Consider the following 27,245-nt stretch of genomic DNA (forward strand, 5'->3'; position numbering starts at 1 on the left):
CACACTACCAAACTTTTGAATGTTACGGTACAAATACTGCAGAAACACTTGATTCTTCAAAAATAATTAACACTTCTCTTTCTTCCTGTAAGTTTCTATCATTTTAACTTCGCTTGAGGAAGCAACGTGTTCTGTTAACTGTATAGATTCTGCTGCCAAACAAGCTAGCAGTCATCTGAATCATTAGCTTCAGCATAAAACCTCCAGCCTGCACTTCCTGCCAAACCAGCTAGATTAATTTGTGCTCACGTGAGTCAGATTAAGCATAATATTCAATTTATAACTGGAACTCATATAATTAACGTTACATACATCTGAGGTTTTCATGATTGTGTCCTTCCACATTAAAACTGAATTAAGGCATAGACCACTCTGTTTAAATCTTCATGCATATCATGGAGAGGTTCGGCTTTTACCTGAAGGTCACCATTCACATTTAAACAAAAATATATATGTGTTCAGTCCTATCATTAATTTCTACAGTATCAAATACCTGCACCTGCTCAGAGCTCTGAAGACATGAGATGAAGCAACCCAACAGAATTCATAACAGAACTCAGTTTCTACAGTCACTTAAAAGTAACTGTTTCATATGTTTGAATGACTAACCAGTGCTCAAACCTTTTACAGTCTGTCAGCCAAGCCACAAAGGCCTGTGAAATTCATAGATCTACTTAAAACAATAAATAATTTCTTCTCTTAGTAGTAGTATCATTCACTTATACTAAAAAATAATTAAAAAAATAACAACCAAAATCAACATATTTTTATTGTAGAAGAATTGTTGAATTGTTTCAGATTATATGAAACTTACACTGGATTTCAAGAGACTGCCGTTTCAGAACCTTTGTATCACCACCCAAGATTACAACTATTCCCGATCTTATGACATTTAAAAAAGAAAGAAGAAAAAAGCACAAGGAGACAGCTACATTAGAAATTTGCCTTTGTCATACAAAATCTATTTCTGCCGGGTTAGTCTATTAAAAAAATAACCTGTCACTACCTTGAGGACGCCCAAACTGCTCCAAGCTGGTCAGACTCACCTCATCGCTAAGGACTTGTGCAGTCTTTATGGGACTGTTGGCTGACCTGGTTACTTTCACTGGGCCTCATCCTGACCCTGAGCTGACTTTCAAGCTTGAGCTAAGATCTGATTCCTCTCTGTGGACTTGTCTAGTACTCTAGACTCTTGGATGCAGTTACCATCACCCTATCTGCTCTGTTCACCCTGTGTGGGTGCTGTAGAACTGTTTCTCAGTAATGACTTGACCAAGTGTGAATTTATACTCACAAGCTATGACAACTGCTTCTCAGTGAAAGAAATTAAATATCTTTCATTATTAGTCTGCTTTCATCTATGATACTTGAGGTCACACCAAATGGGTATTTTTTCACAATGCTGCTACATCACATTATAGCAGGATTATCGCATCTTCATTTGTACGGTACATGGATGCATTTTCTTCTGCACAACGTTAATATGATCAAAGCTTTTTAATGTTATGTTACTTATCTTTGTTTCATTACCTCTTGTCCTTCAAACCAAACCATCTCTTGGTTTTGTTGGTACAGCATGTGAAGGACACCTATTTACAGAGGAATACTATGACTTCAAAAGCATTATTGGCCTTTGGGTTCAGTTCAAGTTTTGGTTTTTCTTAAGAGTTAAGTAGGCACCATCTCAAAATCAACAGTATTATACAATCAAGCTAAGTAAGCTAATAATTGAAACAAGAAGTTCTATTTTACAAATTTCATTACTTCTAGTAGAACCAAAACAGAAACATAATTTAATTTTAGGTTTCCAAAACAATTAACTACCCAAAATGCCAAGCGAACTATAAGTTTCCACTTTACCTTTATCTTCCCAGGGAACATTATTTATTTGATTCAACATCAAGCAAGAATCTCAGCTGAAATCCTTTCATTAAAATGCATGAGAATAGTTACAGGTAATCTCACAAGCAGATCACAGACAACTAGTAAAACCAAAATTTTTAAGAAGGCTCTATCTATAGACCCTTGCAACAGCTCTTCCATGTGACATGTTCAGTCTCCCTCTTCTCTGCCATACTACTTTGTGATTCTACATTAGCACACAAAGTGGCTTCAAAAGTAAGGAAAACAACTAATCATACCTAACATAAAATTATCAAGCAAAGACAAATAAAAATATGAGTACATTGAAATGAGGTGTTCAGTCAACACAACTTAGGTTGTCAGGGTCCATCTGGAAATACTGGTTCTGTGTATAAGGTATGTTAAAACACGTAGTCAGACAAAACTTAAATGCAGACATGCATTCATACTAATTTCAAAGCTGAAAGGAGATGACAGTCAAGGTTTGGCTCATATGAGGCCTCTGCCCCTTCAAGTTAAATGTGTGGACGACTAAAGGTATGCAAGATCACTTTTTGTGGGCAATGAATGTGACAGAACTTAGCAAAGACTGAATGAAATGAAAAAAAGCCTCTGAAAAAGGAAAACTGTACAACATTCCTAAAACAACTTTTGCAAATAAAAGAAATCCAGAAGTGTGTCTGACAGTGAGCTTGAAGTTACAGGCAAGTTCTTGCAGACTCCTTTCATCATGACACATTCTAGATGAGTAGAGCGTGGATTCTGCCCAACAAAAGTCTTTCCCCAAAGAGAAACTGCAATAAACTGTTTCACTTTAAGCTGTGTCTTCAAACTGGAAGTATGGTTAATGTAGGTCCACAGCTTAGGTCTTACAAACACTACACAGGACAGGATACCTGAGCCGATGAGTGATTCAGAAGCAACTATACTTCTTCCAATACCCCTAACCACTCTGTGCATCTATACACAATACATTTTGCTAGATGTTATTTTTGTAACAATTACAAAAAGTGAGGAAAAGCATCACGTGTTTTTGTTGCTGAAGACAAATTCTAGAACAATGACACATTTTTCAGTGCTTGGTGCCAAAAGGTATTTAAAAGAACAGTTGGCAGCAACCTCAATGCCAGGGCTGCTGTTCATCCAGAAGGTCACTGCACTGTGTACAATACTGTGCAAAAACAGAGAGTTGAGCTTAAGGAATACAATCGACTGAATTTTATGACCATAAAAACTAAACTAATGATTCAGACAATGCTCCAATTAATAAATATCAGTAACGTTATGCTTCCAGCAGCTAACTGCACAGAGGTATCCTTGAAATGTGACAACTCAATTTTTAAAAAGCATAATTATTCTAGCTGACATCCTAAACTCGCAGCCATACACTAGCAGCACACTTTAAAGTGTCAGCATGAAATAAAATGCGGCAAAAAAAAGCTCATTAAGATTATTAAAGTAAGTAGCTCAATAAATTAACTGAGTTGGCTTCAAATAACAAGGAAAGAAAACATAAAGAAGGGAAGCATCCAAGGAGGTTAGCTCATTTTGACAGCTGAAGCCAGAACAGTCGGTGAAGAAACAATTCTCAGCTGTACAAGTCAATAGAGCAAAACCTAAAAGCTTTAGTGTACATTACAACACAGTATCCTGAGATGCAGGGTGGAACTTAAACCTGGCCATCAGTACCCTGCATGCTTCTGAAATAATGCAGAACCGCAAGTAAGATCCTAGGGGCTTGGAGGATGCTAGAGGGGAAAACCGGGGCAAATTCATTAAGCTTAACTATTTGGGTCTGTCAAAACGGAGAAAAAAAGACCGTATTAGTACCATATACACAAGGTTACCGCCAAAATCAAGAAACCTGTATTTTTTTCCGCCAAAATAACTCGTCTGAAATGCGATTTGTGCTAATCTTACCAACAGCAGGTAACGTGAAAACCTAAACTCCTGAACGGCTGTGCCCGTTTCTAGGGCTTCCGAAGCCGCTTCTATCCTACGAGCCCTCCGCGCCGCCCTGCTCCAAACCCGCGGGGGGCAGCCCCCCTCACCACTGCCGGCCAGCGCCTGCCAGTCCCCCGAGGCCACATTACGACTGCCGCCGGCTCTTCCCCACTTCCCGAAGCGGGAGCCGCCCCCCCCTTCACGCCGCGAAGAAGGGCCGGGGCCTCTCCCTCCCCCATCTCCCGGGCTGCCCGCGGCTACGCGCAGCCCGCTCTCCCCCCGCCGCGACATCCAGGAAGGCTCACGTCGCCTGCAGCCTCACCTTGAAGGGGTTGTTGAGGTCCGGGTCGGCGAAGGGGTTACTGTCGAAGTCCGACATGGTGAGGGGCAGACAGGCGCTGCTATCACTGGGTGGCGGCTCTAGCCCTGCAGCGCCCCCAACACTCGCCGACTCGCAGGCTGCCCCCCGCCACCGCTGTCGCTACAATCCAAGCTCTAGCCCGCCCACCGCTACCGATCAGCCACCGGCGGCTGACCTCCCAAAATGGCCGCCCCGGAAGTGAGGTGCAGGGCGGGACGGCCCTACAGGGGAAGAGAGCTTCCACTCACGGCGCCGAGGGGGCCGGACTAGGGCAGGTCACGGGAAAGCCGGTTCCTCGAGCGGGGCGGAGCGGGGCGGGGCGGAGCGGGGCGGCAGGAGGCTTGGGAGGGGCTATACCCAGGGTGGGTGATGGTTGATGGATTATTGTGGTCGGGGCTGTTGGTCGCTCGTCGCCGCTCCACTTGGGATGATGGGGAATGATGGGGAATGATGGGAGCTGTGTTCTGCCGCCCTGTGTTGTCAGCAGCAGGCGCGGGGGAAGGAGGGCCGGGCGCGCAGCAGGGGGGCAGGCAAGGCCAGGCTAGGCCCGGCCCGGCGAGACCGCTGGCAGGGGAGTGCTGACGTTACCCGCGGCCATGGCGGGGCGGGATGCCTCACCTCAGAGAGCAGCCCGCGGGCGGGCAGTCCCGTGGTGGCGGCTGGGCCGGTGTGCCCTGACTTGGTGACAGTGTCTCGGTGCCATGTGGACGGTAGCCAACGGTAGCTTTTCTCCACCCTTCCCCGACTCAGCCCGTCTCGGATGGACAGTGAAATGATGGCAGAAAGGAAGCCGTCAAACTTGAGGCTTATTTGGTAAAACGCAGACTTAACTCCTGTTCTCTTCTGTTGGCATGATAAATAGCTTGCCAAGCGTATGGCCTAGGGGGGGCTGTAGGTAGGCTTTGAACCGCGGTCACAAATTCCTGCTTCCATGAGTGGACACATCAAAAGGGCTTCTTGGAAGTGTTCTTTCAAATGCTTCCTCAGAAATACACTGCAGTTTGAAGAACCAGGTCCGAATGATGCAAATAAATGAGAGCAGCTGTTTGAAGCACTGAAGAACCTTCAGTTGAAATTTGAAATGCCATCTACTTGATACCAAACAGTCTGTGTCGATGCAACCCATTAAAACCAGTGAATCCTGACTTGCTTTACACGCTTTTTACATAAATAATTGAATTTTGATTTAAATTTAAAAAAAAGGGAAAAAAGGTTTCTTGGGTCAGACAAACATAAATTGCTATCAGTGAAACTGGTCTTTTGACTTTCTGGTATTCAAATATGATATTTTTATTTTTTTTTTTTGCCATGAAATAATCATAGACTAACACACTGTCCAGGGCTTTTTGAAGGCTGGCTCAGCATGTTAGCACTTTCATGTACTTAACTGGTTCTACATACATCAATACTCTCACCCTGACACTGGCAGTCGTTATAATGGTGGTATTCTGTCAACAAGTCAAGAAAAAGTGTATGTGTACACAAGAATTGATTTTGCATAGATCAGTAAAGAAAGCAGTAATTGTTTCAAGGCTTGTTCTAATTTATGCATAAGTTTCTCAATTGTTCCTGAAGAACTGTCAGATATAAGATGGCATGAAAATGGGACAAATCATAGAAGTGTAGCTTCTAAACAACAAAACACTTTAAACTTTTTTGTTTCTATGAAGTATAAACACTTCACACTTCAAAAAACACCAAGGCAGCTGTTTTATGATCAACAAAGGAATGTTACACTATTAGTGACAATAATTCCAATGGCTTACAGTGACAGCAAATCATTTTGTTTTCCATTATTTGCCCATGACTCAATATATCATAGATCAATGGTATGTGTTGATAGTTCAAAAGCTGTGTGCATTGGCCACTGTACTTGCTCCTATTTCAACTGAACAGGAATGAATGAATGCATGCATGAATTAAGGTTTGGCTGAAAAGAGTATCTTTTCCTGTGTGTTGGTCATGCTTCAAAACATGGACATCAGAACGCTTCTTTGATAATAATTTGCACAATTAAAGGGGAATAATCTGTCATCTCACCTGAGTTTCAAGGCAATAATGAAACTGCATTAGGATGTTTTTGGAAAGGATAATAAATATTTTCTACTAAATGATAGCACTTTGGTAGTGCATCTTTGCTTGTTGCTGAAAGTGCTAACTTTGGGAGGTACCAATTGACTGCAAGCTAATAGAAAATGAGAATTTATTATTTCAACTAATTGAGTAGTTTGTGCTATACATAAACAATGTGGGCAATATAAATCATTTGATGCTGAGGGTTGGCATTTTCAGTTATTTTCTCCATCTTTCAAAGGAGTTTTCAAATTCGAAAAGAGCTATGATTAGGCAAGGATGCCCCTCAGCAAGTGCTCTCTACACCGTGTTTTCAAAATAGTAGATTTTTTTTTTTTGTAAGAATTACCTCCTTGCAATCAACTGTTTCTAATTCAGCTACAAGATACAACTCAAAAATACATCAATTGGATTTTTAATATGCTAGTAAATGAATAGAAAAATAAGGTCTAGTATAGAATCGCTGACATTGTTTAGATAAAACTGTATCTCTGAACTAAAAATCCCCCAGCCTCCTGGGAATGGTTTTATTCAGTGGTTTACCAAAATAGTTGCTTTCTTTGCGAACAAAATAACCCTAGATTTAATTAGCCATTTCCTCAGAAAGAAGAGTTTAAACATCAAGAAACAGTACACTTGAACTGCTTGTGTGAGTACTGTACTTGTATGCTGCGTTTAAGAAGTCTTATGTAAAGGACTGACAATATTATTGCTTCAGATTGCGGTTCTCTCAATTTTCTGTCACTTGTAGAATTTGCAATGTTTATGCCAACCACAGATGGTGGTGAGGAGCACTCAGATCAGCTGAGAGAAAAATACGACAGTTTTCTTTCAATCCAAAATGTTCAAATGCTGAGTAGAGAACCAAGTGATCTCTTTTGAACAGCTCTCTCCCAGTGAAGATCACAATTTTACAGGGGATGGACTTCCAAAAAATAAACCAAAGCTGTAACAAGTAAGCCCTAGTAGCATCAAATTAGGTCATATGCAGATACCAATTTTAAAGTTGATGAATGTTGAAGCAGACTACAGCTAGTCTGTTAGGTAAAACCTAACCTGAAGTGTTATTCAGTAACAGCTCTTGGAACAACTTAAAATAGCAAGAGCCTTTTTCTAGGTTTCACAGCAGAGAGATTGACTTGCAAAACATTGAATAGATTTTAACTTAGGGGGAAGAGAAATGTGATATATAGGTATTTCAGTATAATACTTGAAGGTCAAGAGCTGCAATATTCCCCAAAATATTCTGCCTCAAATGAAAAGAAATGAAGCCCAGATTCCCCAAGATAATGCAGTTTTAGTGTGCTGATTGCTGGATCAAAATCTGTTTCCATCATGCAAAGTGTTGAGCTAATATAAACTTGTTTTAGTAGTCTGAAGAGAAGTCTTAAGTCTTTTTCAGGGAGTGAGGCAGCTTTGGCAGTTCTACCAGAAGGTACACTTGCCCCTTTTTCTGAGTAGAACCAGCATAGCCAGATTACAGGAGGCGGTGTGTGACCTTTAGATGAGAACTCTGACTACTTTCTGAAGCTCCACACTTGGGTTTTCGATCATGTTCCAGAACTGTAGGAGGATATTTGGAATTCTTCTCTGTGGATAGCTCACCTCTTTGGCAGTAGGAGAAGGATTCCCATAGCTGAATTGCAGCAGGGAATAGGTAACTGGTGCATAGCCATGTTGTGGTCATTTTGCCAAAGGTTGTCTGGTACTGCCAGTGATCTCATACCCTGCATGCCCATGCTTTACCCAGCTTTCTTGCTGTGACTGACCCTGACCTGTATGCTCTACCGCAGACCCACACTGAAGTAAGGACACGCACATCCAGCCACTGTTCTTTGTGCCCCTCAAGAATCAGAACTGAACTTGAGTTCACAGCAGAGAACCAACATCTCACTTTGCTACTTTGAGTAACAGATTTCTCTAAGAAAATTAGGTCATTCTTGGCTTGAGCAAAGAATCATTTTGCTGACCTAGAATGACATTGCTCAATGTCATGTCATTCAAAATGAAGATTAGATGCAAAAATTAAAAGCTGATCCCAATGGAACCATTAGTTTCTGCTGCTCTTCATATTCCCCTTAGTCCTATTCTGCTCCATCTGTTCTAAAGCTCTACAAAGAGTAGATCATCAGCAAACCATCCTTCCCTGTGCTTCTTTGAACTCTGGACTAGTTGCTGGTCTTTGTCCAAGGAGCAGAGCCCTTCTTGCATAGCAGGGGCTTTTAGGAATGTGCAGGCACAGCATAGCTATCACAAGCAAGGTGTCTTCATTTTTCTCCCAAACTGAACTTATCCACCTGTTTCCCATCCCACAGGCAGCAAAGGTTAGCATAAACACTTTTACAGAGTCCAGCAATCATTAGCACTGGCCAAGACAGCAGGATGTAATCATGTATTCTTCCTGCTGGAAGATGACTTGTGTAACCATCTAGCTGGGGACAGAACAGTAGCAATTTTCCTCCTCTTGTCTAAAGCGTCATGATGCCTGTGAATGAAGTCACTGTCATAAACGCTGCCTTTAAGAGGATGGCTAACCTACTGTGGAAGCCAGTGCGTGGGAGCAATGAATAGTAAGCTACAGTCATGAGGAAAGATGCTGCAAAATGAACACATGCTATTTGGGAGTGGGGAGAGCATTCTAGGCAGCTGTGGAGCGAAGCCAAGTGGCACTTGCAGTCTGTGCTGCTTGCATTTGTTCCTGTACCAACTCAAGAGTCTGAGGAAGAGCAGAATCTAAGGCAGGTGATAAAAGAGCTGGTTTAGGCAATAAGCAGACCTCAGATGCACCTGCCACCTCCTCCCACTGTATTATCACTTGCTGTATTATAACACAGATGCTTGGCTTCTGCAGCCCTTACAGCTCCCCAGCCTCTTCTCATATCTGTACCCCTCAATAAGAGGTACATTGGTTGTTTTCAGTGGGAATAGTTTAGACAATGTCAGGACTTGCCCTGTGATCCCTTCCAGCCAAATAATTCTGGTAAATAACTTTTCAGGGTGTCTCTCATCCTTTCCAATTTAAAAATATATGTGAATAATTGAACATAAATAGTTGTCTGCATTTTGATTATTTTTTGTTTTGCATTGCTTTTTAATCACTTGTATTTTCTTCATCAAGTGATTATATAGTAGTAATTATTAAGCAATTAAATTCCAATTGGAAAGCAATTGAATTGCAGTTCTGGGATCTAGAAAACGATTCAGGGAGGAATCTGTATACATATAGGGAGTGAGTATTTCAAAACTGTGGTTCTCAAATGTTGGGAGTTCTCTTCTGCAACAAGTAAGGAAAAAATATTGAGAACAAAAGGTGTCAGGAATGATGGTTTCTTGGTTTCAATTCAACTATACACAGCTTTGCAAAACAAATGTGGGATTTTGCATAAAACAGCTCAGAACAGATCCTTTACAATTTGACTGTCCTTATTCAGATGTGCAGGTGCAAGTAGTTACGAATCTTCACACAAAGCCAAACAATATATTAAGACATTTTTAGGCTAGGGGAAGCCTGGCCTGGTGTTATTCCACCCCTGCATGTACCTGTTCTCCCTTGTGTGACCACTGGTGGACAAGAAAGCTCATGCCTGACAGAGAGGGTCTCAATACAGCTGCATCAGGATATGTACAGCTGTCATCAGTCAAGAATCCGTGTGTCTGCTGCTGTAGTCACTGTTCAGTTGAGATGAAAAAAAAATTCTTACTGCTTTTGCAGTGCTGAGTAGTGTCCTGGCAGTGAAGCAGTGCTTTAAGGACAGTTTTCTTCTGGCAAGCAGCGTAGAGGAAGTCTGATATTACAAACAGAATGCCAGCTCTTCCAAAGAGGCCAATCCACAGGGAAACCCACAGGGAAAGAAGTTGGACAACTGAACGGCTGCAGGCTTCAGAGCATCAGGCTTCTCACTGTCCAGAAAACTCTATCGTTAGGTCTTGCTAAATGAACACCCATGTTGGAAAAGTACCCTTCTGGCTGAATTTACTGAAGCCTGTATTCCAATGTAATATGACAATGCACAGCTGCATACATGGACCACAGCTGGAAGACATGGGAAATTTAAGGTGGTCACTTGCAGTCTGAAGCTAAATCTCAGATATAAGTAAAGGTAATTCCAATAGTAAAGGTAAGGATTGGCTGGTGAAATTAATCTTGCAGATTATCGCACTGCTGGGAGATACGGTGTGGTGTAGGTATTCTGAAGGCTGCAATAGCAACCATGAAGTAAATCTGACAGAAGGATTATATCTCTTTAATTGAAACATTATATAGGAACAATGTGGTGCTGAAAGAAAATAAGGCAGATTTTGGTTTGATTTGGATAGGCATGATTCTTCTGTGTTAGGCTGCTTTTTATAAAAAGATGACAAAGGAGTGATTACCAAATATGTTAAGAAGTGGAAGGAGCAGAGATAACAGTAAATCGTAAGTTAGGTAACCAGATATCCCAGATTGGACTATCTTTATTTACTGGCATGCAGAATTTTTCCTGTTTTTCTCTGCTGAAGCTTTACTCCTGACAATTTTCTAGGGCAATGACAGAACAAGGAACAGTGGCCTATCACATGTAGTAGGCACATGACCTAAAGCAGAGCATATATGTTCTATTATATGGCATCCCTTTATAAAGCAATCATAGAATCGTAGAATACCTAGGGTTGCAAAGGACCTTAAGATTATCTAGTTCCAACCCCCCTGCCATGGGCAGGGCCACCTCACACTAAACCATGTCACCCAAAGCTCTGTCCAACGAGACCTTGAACACTGCCAGGGATGGAGCATTCACAACTTCCCTGGGCAACCCATTCCAGTGCCTCACCACTCTCACAGTAAAGAACTTCTTCCTTATATCCAACCTAAACTTACCCTGTTTAAGTTTTAACCTGTTACCCCTTGTCCCGTCACTACAGTCCCTAATGAAGAGTCCCTCCCCAGCATCCCTATAGGCCCCCTTCAGATACTGGAAGGCTGCTATGAGGTCTCCATGCAGCCTTGTCTTCTTCAGGTTGAACCGCCCCATTTTCTCAGCCTGTCTTCATACAGGAGGTGCTCCAGTCCCCTGATCATCCTCGTGGCCCTCCTCTGGACTTGTTCCAACAGATCCATGTCCTTTTTATGTTGAGGACACCAGAACTGCACACAATACTCCAAGTGAGGTCTCATGAGAGCAGAATAGAGGGTCAGGATCACCTCCTTTGACCTGCTGGCCACACTCCTTTTGATGCAGCCCAGGATATGGCTGGCTTTCTGGGCTACAAGCACACACTGTAGCCAGCTCGTGTACATTTTCTCATCAAGCAACACCCCAAAGTCCTCCACAGGAGGAGCTCTGAATCTCTTCTCTGCCCAGCCTGTAGCTGTGCCTGGGATTCCCCCGACTCAGGTATAAGACCTTGCACTTGGCATGGTTAAACTTCATGAGGCTGGCATCAGCCCACCTCACAAGCGTGTCAAGGTCCCTCTGGATGGCATTCCTTCCCTCCAGCATAGCAACCGAACCACACAGCTTGGTGTCATCAGCAAACTTGCTGAGGGTGCACTCAATCCCACTGTCCGTGTCACCCACAAAGATGTTGAACAAGTCTGGTCCCAACACCAGTACCTGAGGGACACCACTCGTTAATGGTCTCCAGCTGGACACTGAGCCACTGACCACAACTCTTTGTGTGTGGCCATCCAGCCGGTTCTTTATCCACCGAGTGGTCCATCCATCAAATTGATGTCTCTCCAATTTAGAGACAAGGATGTCGTGTGGGACAGTGTCAAACACTTTGCACAAGTCCAGGTAGATGACATCAGCTGCTCTACCCCTGTCCATCAGTTCTGTAGCCCCATCATAAAAGGAAACCAGATTGGTCAGGCAGGATTTCCCCTTAGTGAAGCCATGCTGGCTGTCACCAAGCACCTTGTTTTTCATGTGCCTTAGCATGCCTTCCAGGAGAATCTGCTCCAAGATTTTGCCAGGCACAGAGGTGAGACTGACTGGTCTGTAGTCCCCTGGGTCATCCATTTTCCCCTTGATCCTAATCCATAGGAACAACAGCTTTCAGGAATCTCTGCGAATCTTCCTTTTGTGAAGAAAACAACAGCAAAACAGATGGTTGTCTATTGCTGATGTTGTATATAATGTGTAATTTGTGTCTTTTCAGGAGTTTACATTCTCATGGGAGTTGTATGTAGTGTTTGGGAAAGCACATCCATTTAAGGGCTGATATTTTTAAAGTCTTTTGCAGTTTACTTGCATACCTGAAAAGATGTGTAGAAAAGGGGAGGGAACTGAGTAAGCCATGTGGATGGACACAGTAAAAAAGGTCTGGAAGTTTCTCATGGCTACTCATGCACACAGCCATAGAGACAGAATAGTTTGAAATGAGAACCATATATTGCACAACAGTTAATGTTAAAAAATGCATCCACTTTTTAAAATAAATTTTTCCTTTGAACTTGCCCTTTGACAACCATAACAGGTTGTTAATCAGATCCTTGAAAGGAAAAACATCTTGGCAGAACTAAAAAAACCTACCCACTCATTGTTTTAAAGGCTTATTTTTAGAAAGGACAAATTACAGATATGAAAAATCACAGATTTCAGTGTGCAGATTAGGCTTCCTCTGAAGAAGAAGAAATAGAAATGGAGTGTTTGTTAAACTTGTGTCTCTTCATATTTGAAGTCAATTAGAAAAGAAGGATTTCGTCTTAAAAATGCAGTAATTGATCTCTCTTTTCTAATAACACTGCATGCTTTCAATTCAAAAAATATTGTTTCTTAAATCAATACAGATCTCTGGAGGAAAGGATTTCAGCATTGATTCCATTTTGTATTGCTTCCTTATTAGAACAGATACATTTTTAGGAAGTGTGGTAGTGGGAGAACAGAAAGCAGTCATATCATTAAATCTGATTGCTGGAAAGATATACAAGAAGAGAACCAGATTCGTCATTTTATGGTGACCCTGATCTATTGTTTACAAAGGTATTGTAATTATAATCTTTTAAATGTTAACACTTACCAAAAGTTAGTTCATTCAATGGTTGTATCAAGCCTCACTGGAAACATATCAGAAGTGGTGGAAAACTCCCACATTTCTTCATGTCTTCGAAAAAAAATCTGGATCTCTGAGGCGTTGCATACAAGCAAATTGAAAGTGCATTATTAGCTCAAAAGTTTAAAGTTATTTGGGATTTTCTATGCTAAGAAAGTCTGAAATTCATGAGCAAAACCCTTCTTATTAGGGTCTTGTTCCCCATTTAAAAAAGGTACCTGCTTTTTCTGTAATTTCAAAAGTAGCTCTTTAAATTAAATTGCAGAATCAGCCAAGTATGTGCATTAATCTTCATTCTGACCCCTTGCCTTTCTTGACCATTTATTAGCCTTTTATGTGGATGATAAGATAATAAAAAATTACATCACAAAATAGTTTTACATACTGATAATCTTAAAAAATACGTAAAAACAAGTAGCTAAAGAAATCTAGGACTTCATAAGAGTGCTTGGCTTTAAAGACAGTGATGCGAATTCTTAACTGCTAATGATAAGCATACTAAAATCGAATCAATATTCCCTTTGAAATACCTGAACACAAGTGTGCAGCAAGCTCCACCAGGTACTTGAATATTAAAAACTCAGAATAAGCACAGAGGTGCCCATCTGCTGGCCTGCCAGGGAGTCATGAGACATATGCTGCCTTCTGGGAGCTAAGGTCCAAGATGTTGCCAGGAGGGTGCTAAACTTGTCAAGAAACAGACTACTGTCCACTGCTACTTTTTCATATTTGCGCAAATGACATTGCAAGCCAGAATCTGGGAACAATCAAGGAAGACTGTAGCCGTGGGGGTGCAAGTGAAAAATATTGGTGCCCAAGTTATCTTCTCCATTTTGCCAGTTAGAAGAAAGGCAGAAATAAGCATATATTGCAAATCAACTACTGTCTTTGTGGCATTGACACATTAGTGGCTATTGTAAAGGTTTTGGCTTTAGTGACAAAAGGACATTATTTGATCGCTATAGCCTGTTAGAGAAGCATGGATTTACCTGTCTAGAAGAGGCATGGGAATCTTTGGCAGCAGGTTGGCCAGCTTGGTGAGGTGCATTTAAACTGAAGGACTCAGGCACAGGATTCAAAATGTCAGTGTTCATACTATTGCAGCCAAGCACAGAATAAGGCAGGTCAGCCAGACCAGAGACGAATGTTCCTCAGCTGCCTCCCAGGATGAGAACTGGAAGACCAGCCACCTCAAATATATATATATATATATATATATATATATATATATATATATACCAATGCACACAGCCTCGGGAATAGATAGGAGAAACTGGACCTCCATGCCCAGTCAGAAAGTTATATTACAGAAATAACTGAAACATGACTGGAGGATTGTAATGGATGACTATAGGCTGTTTCATAAAAACAAGCAGAGAAGAAAAGGAGGAGAAGTCACGCTCTGTGTTAAGAAGAACCTTGAACATATAGAAGTCAACTACAGTGATGGTGGAAGCCCTATCAAATGCCTCTGGGTCAAGATCAGAGGGGTCATCTCCAAGGAAGATCTTACAGTCAGCATTGGCTACCGACCTCCAAACCAAGATCATAAGGCCAATGAAGCAATATTTAGGTCATTTAAGCAAGCTTCAGGTTAACAGAACCTGTTTTTTATGGGTGAATTCAACTACCCAGCCATTTGTTGGAAGAACAATACAGCAGCTCACGTCATCCATCAAGATCCTGGAGTGCGTAGAGGACTGCTTTCTCATACAAATGTTAGGTATGCCAACCAGGAATAAAACACTGGTGGTCTTGCTACTCGCAGACCAAGAAAATCTTTGTAATAACTCTGATAGTGATAGCCTTGGCTGTAGGGATCACTATATTGTGGAGTGTGGGATCTGTCTGAGCACGCTGAAGGTTAGTACCAAAGACAAATATTTTCGAGTTTAGAAGAGCAAACTTCAGCTCGCTCAGAGCTCAACTGGGAGGTGTTTCACAGGAAGCTTCCATAAAGGAGCTAGTAAGTGCTGGGAGATTTTCAAGAACACACTCTTAGAAGCACAAAACCAGTTCATTCCCTTTAAAGGTAAGGGAAGCAGGCAGAGCAAAAGACCCTCTTGGTTTAACTAAGCATCTGAATCTGCTTAAAACCAAAAGAGAAGTATACCTGAAATGGAAAAGTGGACAAATACCCTATGAGAACTACAAGGGCATCGGCAGGGTGTGCAGAGATGCATCTAGAAAAGCAAAAGCTCAGCTTTAATTGAAATTGGCTAGAGGTGTCAAAAGCTACAAGAAAAGGTTCTCAGGTACATGAACAGCAAGCAGAAACAGAAAAGAATGTTGGTCCACTTTTAAGCAGCAGAGGGGAATTAGTCACCAATAACGCTGAAAAGGGAGAGATTCTTAACACTCTCTTCACCTCCATCTTTACTAGCGATTTGGGTCTTCAGAACAGAAATCCAGGGTGATGCAAACACAGACCCACTATCAGTGAAAGAAGAGCTGGTATATGAATTATTACAGAGCTTGACCCCTACAAATCAATGGGCCCTGACAATGTCCACCTCAGGGTGTTAAAAGAGCTGGTGGCATCATTGTGAGGCTGCTTCCACAGTCTGGGAAGTCATGGAAATTCGGGGACATCCCAAAAGACTGGAAGAAGGCAAATGTCATCCCCGTCTACAAGAAGGGCTTAAAGGAGGAACAAGGAAATTATAAGCCCATCACACTTACTTAAGTCCCCAGGGAAGTTATGGAAAAAATCCTCCTGGGAGCTATCACAAGTCAAATGAAGCATGTGCTTAGGAAATGTACCAAGGGCAAATTGTGCTTGACAAACACGATTGCCTTCTATGATAAAGCAACCTACTTGGTTCATATGGAACAAGCGGTGGACAGTTTCCCACAGCCTCCTTCTTAAGAAACTGATGCATTATGGTCTAGACAAGTGGTGGGTGGGGTGGTGGTGCTAAATAGCTCATTTTCAAACTAGCAGTCTCTCACAGGTGGGGTCCTGTAGGGAACAATATTGGGCCCAGTGCTGTTCAATATCTTCATAAATGATCTGGAAGATGGAATCAAGTGTACTCTGACCAAGTTTGCTGACAATACCAAACTGAGTGGAGAAGCAGACACTTTGGAAGGGATGACCTTGATAGAATGGAACAGTGGGCTAACAAGAACCTTATGAAATTCAGCAAGGAAAACATAACCCAGGAGTGCAGCACAGCTGGGATCTACCCAGCTGGGGAGCAGCTCTGTGGAAAGAGACCTGGGGATCCTGCTGGACAACATACCCAATATGAGTGAAAAATGTGAAGCTGTGGCAAAGAAAGTTGATGGGATGCTGGCTTACATAAACAAGGGCATCACCAGCAGACATAAAGGTGTCATTACAGCGCTCTATTTGGCGCTTGTCAGGTCACACCTGGAATACTGTGTTCAGTTTTGGTTCCTGCTATACAAAAGAGATGTGGACAGGCTGGAGAAGGTCCAGAGAAAGGCCATAAGGGCTGGGAAGCCTGCTGTATGAGGAAACAGTGAGAGAACTGGGTTTGTTTAGCCTAAAGAAAAGAAGGCTCAGTGGGGACCTTGTCATCATTCCAATAATTAAAGGGTGGTTACAAAGAAGATGGAGACTCCTTTTTTATAAAGACACACATGGGAGAAACAGGGGGTAATGAATACAAGTTACCCCCAGGAAGATTCCAGTTGGACACAAGAGGAACATTTTTCACATCTCCCCAGGGAAGTGGTGGACTCCCCAACACTGGATACTTTTAAGGTTCTGTTGGACAGGGTGCTGGGCCATCTTGCCTAGACTGTGCTTTGGCCAAGAAAGGTTGGGCAAGATGATCCTTGCAGTCCCTTCTATGATTCTATGAATAAACTAGAAGTTGTAAATGTCAAATCATTATTTCAGTAAGTGGAGGTCTGAAGTGTTGGGGAGAAAACATGCAGGTCTTTGGTGAAAGAGACTGGCCACTGATGAAGTTAATGTCTTGGCAAGGATATTCTTGTTTCAGTATTTCAATAAACATTGCAGATGAAGCAGAGAATACCAATAACATTTATGTGGAAGAAAGAATGATGGGTAGAGTATATACTTAGTGCATGTCTACTAAACTGGGTTGCCAAACCATTTCAAATATTATACGGTATTATTGCTGTATGGTTGAGCTATGGTGCATGCAGAGTGCTCTGCTCCAGCCAAATATCGTGTGCTCATTGAAAGAAAAAAAATCTAGAGGTACATGTGTACCCTTAGAATACTGTGAGTATCAAGTTTTTCCCCTTTGAAAATTCAGTCTGTCCTTTAGTAAAGACTAATTTATGAATCTGTAATAGAATGCTGAAATAAATGTAAACTTCTCCACCACTGAAAGTGCTGGAGTGCAGTTCATAACCAGGTATTACAAAGTGCTAAATATTACCCTTTGATAAGTCTCACAAGCCTTTTTTAGCAGATATGAGGAATTAATTTTTCATCTACTAGCGTACTATCAATATCCGAGACTATCAATATCTACAGATTAGCAGCATGGCTTATCTACTCTAAATGGCTAGCAAAAGATGGGATAATAGACCATTACTTCTATTTTCAAAGCACATTTGCTTTGAAAACTAACCTCTTTTCTATTTCTTTATGTTAGCATTTGATAGGTGTGTCTGATTTGGTAGATGAGATGTCACTTTACCTCATCTCAATTAAAAAAAAAGAAGTTGCCAGAAGGTGTATGATCCAATCAGTGTAAAGAAGCTCACTTTGGTACCACCCTGTTAAACAAACTCAATGATTATATGATTGCATCGTGATTGCTAAGCATTGAGGAGCTTGTTATTTTAATGATGGCTGTTCTGGCTTATTCTACTTATGTGAGAATGGGGCCCCCTATTACTGTTGCTTTGGGTCATCCTTTTTGCACCCCAGGCAGGGCCCTACATGCTGCCTGAGCACCAAGATCCCTTCTGGAGTGGAAGAACCACTGACAAAACTCGTGGGCATGTCAGCAGTTGATCAGCCCAGAGATCCCATTGCCTAACGCAGGCTTCCAGCACTACCCTGGCTGGCCTGGTATCTTTGCTTCCAGCATAAGCTATTGGTGTCCTACTGTTAGTGCAGCAAGATCTTGCTGGGTCATTTGCAGCCCATTTAAAGCTGCCAAAATACCTTCTGAGAAGGAGAAAACAGAGAGATGTCTCAGTGTGTTTTGAGTTCTTTTGGGCTCAGGAAGGTTTTAGGAAAGGAAACATGATAGCAGACAACCTTGATGTTTGTTTTTCACAATATTTAATAATTAATAATCTTTGTTGAATTTCCTTAGATCTGTCAAGCAGGTGTGTGTTGATTTCTTTCCTCAAAAAGTCTAACTTTCATGGTAGAACACCTCTGCAGAGATCTGAGAAAGCAGTTATCCGTCAGAAAGTACTGTTGGGGAAAAATTTCATTGAATTAAGACCTAAATATGCAAGCAACAACCCCTGCTGGTGTTCTTCAAAAGCGTGAGAGGAAATACGGTTTAAAAATGGCAGGTGAAAGCTGAATTCCTAGCACCCTGATTCCAGGGAAGAAGTGTGGTTATATCCTGGACATTAACAGTAAAGATGAGACTCACTACATAAACACAAGATTGTGAAAGTAATTGCTTGCTTTCGTAGAGATGAATGGCTCTTGCATATGTTACATTATAGAAGAACTAGCTAATAAGCAGTCTTACACATGTAGTAGTCCTGTGAGTTTTTTGTAAATAAGCAAATGTTCTTTCAGTTTTTGTCCAAGCAGTTATTCCAACATGTCTGTAAAATGCTACTTATGTTAAGAAATCTGTCTTCATCACTTTTCTCAGATTTTATTCCCCCTCCTCCTTCCAGTTACATACACAAAACAGCAAAGGGAAGACTTACATTTTTTACTAATGTTGGTAGGTGTGCAACTCCATTCATAGAATCATAGAATCATAGAATCATGTTTCCTTTAGAAGCAGACTTCCATTCACACCATACAAATGTACTATCCTACAGGATGTTTAAAACAGTTGGTAGTGCCACTGTCAAGTCTGGATCTGCTGTGAAATAGTAATAAGAAGGTTCTATATTTGCTGTTTTTCTGCTTTCCAGACTTAGACCAGCTTCTCATTCTCAAAGAATGGAATTTTTTTCTATGCTTTTAGATTTTAGAAAATGTATAGAGAAGTATATTCTTAGACTCAAAGGAGTTTCTATTTTTTGATACAAACTACAACTGTAACTCCAAATTGCTTAGTTTTTTCCTGCTGTATCAATCAGAAGAAAATCCATACTTAATGTCAGTGAAAATTTGAATAATATATAACCCAAATGTGATACAGAACACAAAGAGCAAAATTTTGAATCAAGAATACTGATTTTGCAAGATTTCTATTCAAAAGTGCATTGTAAAACATTGCATTGTAAAACTTTTTCCTTCAGTTTGCAATGTTCATAGTAACATTGTGTACTTTCTGCTTCCTGCCCATACGGGTGCTGTGAGATACATATAACATTAGAGAAATCCTTAGCAACTAGACAATACTGTTCCTATTTTTGTAAAAGGGCATCTCTCGAAGCACTGTAGAAATTCTGAGAAAGTGCAGTCAGCAAAATAACATATCTGGTACTTAATTCAGATGAACATTTATGTAAAAAGGGCAACACAAGAATAAGCACTCCATCCGCTCAGTAACTATCTGAGAAATGTTAAAAAGCAACGTAGTTTCACCTACGTGTTTTATCCAAAAGATAAGCTAGGTTCTGCCAAGCATTTGCAGTGAAACATAAAGTGAAGTAAAAATGTTAGCAATATGCAGTCACAGTGGTCCCCTTTCTTATCCACCCCAACAGCAAAAACCCTTCAGCAAGACTTTCATCATCTCGTATCTCATTTACTGTAACAAACTAATTCATTCTTCACTGCTCCTATCTTCCCTGAATGCTGTTGCAAAATTCATTTCCACATCAGTTTTGTAGTTCTATATGAGCTCTCCCTTTTCCATCACATTCTGTATATAAAAGTAGGACCTGTGTAATTTTACATTCATTGGTATCTGGGACAACAGTACTGTCTAATTATATAAAGATTAAAATGTTCCATGAAACATACACTATTGAACCTGTGCTACCTAGTTAATTTTGAGATAACAGTTGTGATCTGCATTGCCTCATTCTAATCTTTTGCTGTTGGTTCGTATCTGCAATCCAAACTTCATGAATTCTCAGACTTTTGTTCGTTAAAAGCATATCCCTGAAATAATACATTACAAAACAATTTCCATTGCCTTTGCAAGTTTAGATTTCTGTATGAAATTACATAAGGTAAATAACTTTATCAGCTTACTAGGAGATTTTTTAGAAAGGACTGCTTTTAAACAACTATCACAGATAGTTGTCTTTAAATACATCTATTATAAATATTTCATAAGGTTGAATGCTCAGAATAAATACCCTTGTTTCAAGACTTGTGCAATTTTTAATTTGTCTCAGTGAAAACATCTTTCTCCTCTTCCTCTTTCTTTGTATATGTAAATGTGTGTGTGTGTATATATATCTACATATTATATTTATATTGGCTAATTTTAAATTGCCCAAAGTGCCATATACTGCCACCTGTGCTTTTAAATTCCAGCAACTGTTTCATGGTTGCCACAATTTTTATACCGAAGGTTTTGGCTGAGCTACATTACAGGATCAAGGTCAGTAAATTCTATTTCATCACTGTTTCTGAAGATTTCCTTAAGGAATTCTGTGGAAGTACTGCCCTGGTTTGTCTTGCCACAGTATTGTTTCACTTGTTCTATTTTGCATACTAACCTACAGTTTAACCTTTAAGAGTTTTTAAACTACTTTTGTAGAATTCTTTGAGATTCTTCCGTGGATTAAGAGAGTTTCAAGAAAAATTTATACTAAAGCCCTGGAATTCACTGGGTCATTTAACTGGTAATAGTATTTTCATATTTACATCAGAGTAAGTAATTGCCATTCCATATTTCATTGAAACAGGTCCTCTTACTTTGGAACATTAGTGCCAAAATGTCTAAATTTCTTATCTATACATTTTAGAAGGTATCTGTCATCCTTTGCTATTTGAAGCCACAACACTGTGTCTATGACTTACAGTATTTTAATTCATATCCTCATTGCTGAAAAAAAAAAAAAAAACCACCACAACTGTATTTCCTATAATCCTTCCCAACTTTACTATGTGTACTGTATGAAGAATATAAAGTCATAAGCATACAATGAAATTCTAACTTCTGGTTCCAGTAGGTAAATCACTCCGTCTCCTTCTGTGTTTCCACTCAACTGTACTAAAAGGCTTTATAATTAAAACAAGTGATAAGTATGATAAGAAAGGTCCATGTCTCTTTTTTTCCTGTATAATGTTATTTTTTCTGGGTTTTTCCTTGTTTGTTTTTTTTTTTAAAGTTATTCTCCAAACAAATGAATAGTCATTACTTTAAGTTCATTTCTGAAAGTGTTTCCCAGCACTCAATAATATTTTTTGTGTAATCTGAATAAAAGAGGATATCCTGGCAATTTAAAATATTTTTTTCTTCTTCATAGTTAAAGTTGTAGATCTCTCTGTTAGCAGTTCTACAGTTCTGTATCTCACGTAAACATTTTCTCTTGCATACAGGCCTTCTTTCTTTTCTAAAGCTAGTTTACTTTTAGTAATTAGTTTAAAGTTCTTGAAGTTAATATTATTTTTTATCTGAATGACAGCATTTAGAAGAAAATGTTTCTTTAAAAATACTCCTTAAGGAAGAAAGGCTTACAGATAGCTGTATCTAAGAAGTCTTCAACTAATTTGTATGTCAAAGGTATGTTTGTCTAGTGGAAGAAGCCTGGTAAGTCTGTTCATGCGCTTCAAGACCACAGTGCATATATTTACCTACAATGAAAGACAGAATCTAAAAATTTAACCACCTGATCTAGGATACTTCTGTTTTTTTTAAGAATGACATTGTTCTATTTCTTGTTTGTCCTCTATTTCTTCTCTTTTGTTACATGTCAAGACAGGCATTTCCAGATTATAGTATGCTGGCTTCCAGGCCTCTAGTCTCTGCAGGGATATATTTGAAAAATACCGTTGAATTATGTTAATTCCTGTGTCTCTTGGAGCAGAAGCCTAAGGCTGGATGAATTCTGAGAGGTCAGGGAAGGTCTGAGAGACCATATTAGGCCCCCAAATGAGGGACAGCCTGCAACATTAGCTAAACTACATTATTAGGCACCAGCACATTTATAAAGGGAGCATTATGAATGCCCACAATTATAGAGAAAGCTTTGGAGTTCATTCTTCAGTAAATGACTTCAAAGCTATTGCTAATCTCAAAGCCAAAGAAAAGCTGTCTGCATAACTTCTCCTAGTTCTCCAGTAAAGATAACGTGGTATTGGCTCTAAATTGACTAAATCAGGATCCTATGCATTCTAATCCAAACACATCTATCAGAAAACTACAGAGAAGACACATAGCCTTCCCTGCACTTCTTCCCGTTAGGTAGTATCATCCTTTTGTCACCCTTACTAGTTGTCTTCTGACCTCATAGCACCCACCAGCTATATGAGGGAAATTTTGTATAACAGAAGGGGGGTGCCCTGGACACCAAGACTACTTTCCTCCACAGCAGCACAACCCAGTAGCTAACGTTGGCTGAAGCATCCATTCCACTACAGCTTCAGTCCTGCCTACTTCATTGTTTACAGGACACAAGTTACGTGGACATCTCCTGGGTGATACGAGCTTGCAGTAGAAGAACTGTCAAGGCACTTAAGAGGCTATGTGTGGAAGCCCCTATGTCCTACTGAGTATTTTGTGAATCCATGTCTCTCATTACACCCAGTAGCTTAGTAAGCAATATACCCTAAATTCTTCCTGATATTGTTATTTACCCTGTAGAATATACATTTGCAAGACTTGAATGCCAGGAGAGCAAGGCACTTTTCCCTTTAAAGAATATTAGACTTCAGGATAAATATTCTTGATTATCTGAAAGGATCTTAAAGCCAAGACAGGAAAAACTGTTGAAGAGTGCCACTTGCACAGGTTAGAGGTAAATAGGTTAAAAATGTGAATCTGAAACAATTATTATTTTGACATTCCAGCCATGAAAAAATAGATAATTTATAGTTCTGTGTGTGACCTGTGCTTTTACCTACTGATTTCAAATACTGTTGTCACTACTTAGTTGAATATATACTGATTTAAATTATTTATAGAATCATAGAATAGTTAGGGTTTGAAAACACCTTAAGATCATCTAGTTCCAGCCCCCCTGCCATGGGCAGGGACACCTCACACTAAACCATGTCACCCAAGGCTTTGTCCAAGGAGACCTTGAACACCGCCAGGGATGGAGCATTCACAGCTTCCCTGGCAACCCATTCCAGTGCCTCACCACTCTCACAGTAAAGAGCTTCTTCCTTATATCCAACCTAAACTTACCCTGTTTAAGTTTTAACCCATTATCCCTTGTCCTATCACTACAGTCCCTAATGAAGAGGCCCTCCCCAGCATACCTATAGGCCCCCTTCAGATACTGGAAGGCTGCTATGAGGTCTCCACGCAGCCTTATCTTCTCCAGGCTGAATAGTCACAACTTTCTCAGCCGATCTTCATACAGGAGGTGCTCCAGTCCCCTGATCATTCTCGTGGCCCTCCTCTGGATTTGTTCCAACAGTTCCATGTCCTTTTTATGTTGAGGCCACCAGAACTGCACACAGTACTCCAGGTGAGGTCTCACGAGAGCAGAATAAAGGGTCAGGATCACCTCCTTCGACCTGCTGGTCACACTCCTTTTGATGCAGCCCAGGATATGGTTGGCTTTCTGGGCTGCAAGCGCACACTGCAGCCGGCTCATGTTCAGTTTCTCACTGACCAACACCCCCAAGTCCACAGGGCTGCTCTGAATCTCTTCTCTGCCCAGGCTGTAGCTGTGCCTGGGATTGCTCCAACCCAGGTGTAGGACCTTGCACTTGGCATGGTTAAACTTCATGAGGTTGGAATCAGCCCACCTCACAAGTGTGTCAGGATCCCTCTGGATGGCTTTCCTTCCCTCCAGGTTATCAACCGAACCACACAGCTTGGTGTCATCGGCAAACTTGCTGAGGGCGCACTCAATCCCACTGTCCATGTCAATGACAAAGATGTTTAACAAGACCGGTCCCAACACCGATCCCTGAGGGACACCACTTGTTACTGGTCTTCAGCCAGACATCGAGCCACTGACCACAACTCTTTGTGTGCAGCCATCCAGCCAGTTCTTTATCTATGGAGTGGTCCACCTATCAATTTGATGTTTCTCCAATTTAGATACAAGGATGTCGTGTGGGACAGTGTCTAACGCTTTGCACAAATCCAGGTAGATGACATCAGCTGCTCTACCCCTGTCCATCAGTTCTGTATCCCCGTCATAAAAGGCCACCAAATTGGTCAGGCAGGATTTCCCCTTAGTGAAGCCATGCTGGCTGTCACCAAGCACCTTGTTGTTTTTCATGTGCCTTAGCATGCCTTCCAGAGAATCTGCTCCAAGATTTTGCCAGGCACAGAGGTGAGACTGACCGGTCTGTAATTCCCCGGGTCATCCATTTTCCCCTTCTTGAAAATGGGGGTTATATTTCCCTTTTCCCAGTCATTGGGAACTTCACTTGACTGCCATGATTTTTCAAATATGATGGCCAGCAGCTTAGCAGCTTCATTTGCCAGCCCCTTCAGGACCCGCAGATGAATTTCATCAGGACCCATGGACTTGTGCACGTTCAGGTTTTTAAGATGGTCTTGAACCAATTCCTCTCCTACAGTGGGCCCAAGGTCTTCATTCTCACAGTTCCTCTGTCTGCCTTCCAAGACTTGGGTGGTGTGGTCAGAGCCTTTGTCAGTGAAGATCGAGGCAAAGAAGTCATTCAGAACCTCAGCCTTCTTCAAATCCAGGGTAGCCAATTCTCCTGACAGCTTCCAGAGGGGGCCTACATTGCCCCTAGTCTGTCTTTTATTCACTACGTACCTATAGAATCCCTTCCTGTTATCCTTAATATCCCTAGCCAAGTTTAGTTCTAACTGGGCCTTAGCTTTCCTAACCTGGTCCCTAGCTTCCCGGACAACATCCCTGTATTCTTCCCAGGCCACCTGTCCTTGCTTCCACCATTTATAAGCCTCTTTTTTCCTTTGAATTTTCCTCAGCTGCTCCTCATCCATCAAAGGAGGTCATATATATTATATTATAACTATTTCAAATACAATGTATATCATATAATATCAATATAGAAATCCTTGCATGAGATCTAAAATTAAAAACAGCTGGTCTGAGACAGAAAGAAATGATAGTTTGAATATCATATGATCTATATTTATGTATCGTGTCAATTTTCAATTTTTCCAAAGTATTACCGTACTATTTCAATTCAAAGCAATAAGAACTGTTTGGTTAATATCTAATTCAAGCTAGAAAATTTTGAAAGTTTTAAAATACATTTACACAACACAATACAGAAAGAGAAACATCTCTCCACTCTTGGCTAAATGCCTGCTTTCATTCCTTCTAAGTTGAATCCAGTTCCTTCTAAGTTGAATATCATATATTGGAAATACTAAAGCTGTTAGGAATAAAACGGTGAAGAAAAAACAACCAACCAACCAACCAACCAACCAACCAACCAACCAACCAAAACAACACATAAACCTTCATATTTTTCATTGATGTAATTCATTAAATACAGTACATGTGATTGATTCTATCAGGAAGTCTGGTTGTCACATCCATCATACTGGCCAACAGAAATAACATGCCGCTGAACTAGTACATCAGTTGTGGAACACTTTCATATACTTTTCTGGTCTGTAACAACATCCAGTAAGTACTGACTGACAGAGTAAGCATATAAGAGAGAAATTATGTTGCAGGTACAGGTAAGTGTATATACTGAATACCTACACGTTTGAAAGGCCTTTCTACTTAGCTGAGAAAACTTTGGTCTGCCAAGCTGGAAATACGGTGTCTAGCATCACCTTTTCTTTGAAAGTTTCTTTGCAAGTTTACTGCCTTTTATCTGTGGAATGAAAGCCTGTTAGTACATACTAGAAGACATACTAAGAGGACAAATCATTAGAGATCATCATTAGCAGTGATGCTAGACCTCATGGCTCTCACTATTGTATTTCTGTTCCATAGCTATGGGCAAGTTACAGAATGTGCAGGTGCTGACCACAAAAACTCCTGAGTCTGGATAGCCATGCAGCAAAGACCTCATGAAAAGGTGATCTGGTGAGTGTAGAAGGCAGCTCTATAGTTTTCTCAGCCTGACTTCTCATCAGCGTGATTCTCACAAGTAAGCTTTTGTTCCCATGAGGCTTTGTTTGGAAAGTTGTCCCATTTTCAGATTATTTTAAAATGTTGACAGAAGATTGTGAAGGGTTGGCAAAAAGAGGTCAAACCCATTTCTAAGCCTAATGAGCAAGGCAATATTAATTGGAAAAGAGTTCTGGCTACCTTTTGTAAGTCCAAGATCAAACGCATTTCAAAACAGCCAACTGAAAAAGTTACCATTTTCCTAATTTGAATAGGGAGTTATCAATAAATAAAGAACACAGTGAAACAAAGTTTTCAGAGATGTTATAAATATTAGGAAGAAATAAAGAATTACTGAGACTTTCTCCACTGTATCAGGTAATGTTTTGTGTAAACGAAACCATATGTTGCCTGTAACTTATTATTTTTTGAAGCAGAATTACTGTATGGAGTACTTTTTTCATGGTCTGAGTAATAAAACTTTTTTCTACTTGTCAGGAAGGAAGAAAGGCACTCTATAATAATAATAAAAAGCCAATTCATGCTGAAATGGACAGATGAGAGTAATCGGTTAAAGGACATCTTTTCTGAGGAACACACCTAAACATCTCAGTTCTTACATAGCTCATTCTACAACATCTGGCATGCTTTAGAGGTCTGACCTCTGTACTTTTTTTTGCATGGCAAAGTACTGGTAGCAGGAGAGCTAAAGGAGTGGCTT

At 40.7% G+C, this 27,245-nt stretch overlaps 1 protein-coding gene across 3 annotated transcripts in view; it reads right to left on the reverse strand.

The window, feature by feature from the left end:
- The window catches only part of SCAMP1 (secretory carrier membrane protein 1), a 73,465-nt gene that overhangs the window by 33,682 nt on the left and 12,538 nt on the right, over positions 1–27,245 (reverse strand). For all 3 annotated transcript variants that reach the window (XM_061376808.1, XM_061376809.1, XM_061376807.1), the window contains exon 2: positions 4,130–4,302. In XM_061376808.1, coding sequence (XP_061232792.1) covers positions 4,130–4,186 — 57 coding nt within the window. In that variant the 5' untranslated portion in view covers positions 4,187–4,302. The remainder of the gene's footprint in view (positions 1–4,129; positions 4,303–27,245) is intronic.

Source organism: Neopsephotus bourkii, unplaced genomic scaffold (assembly GCF_033783945.1).
Source record: "Neopsephotus bourkii isolate Nb327-2 ecotype Australia unplaced genomic scaffold, CSIRO-AGI_Nbou_v1 NB_1740, whole genome shotgun sequence".
Taxonomy (NCBI): domain Eukaryota; kingdom Metazoa; phylum Chordata; class Aves; order Psittaciformes; family Psittacidae; genus Neopsephotus; species Neopsephotus bourkii.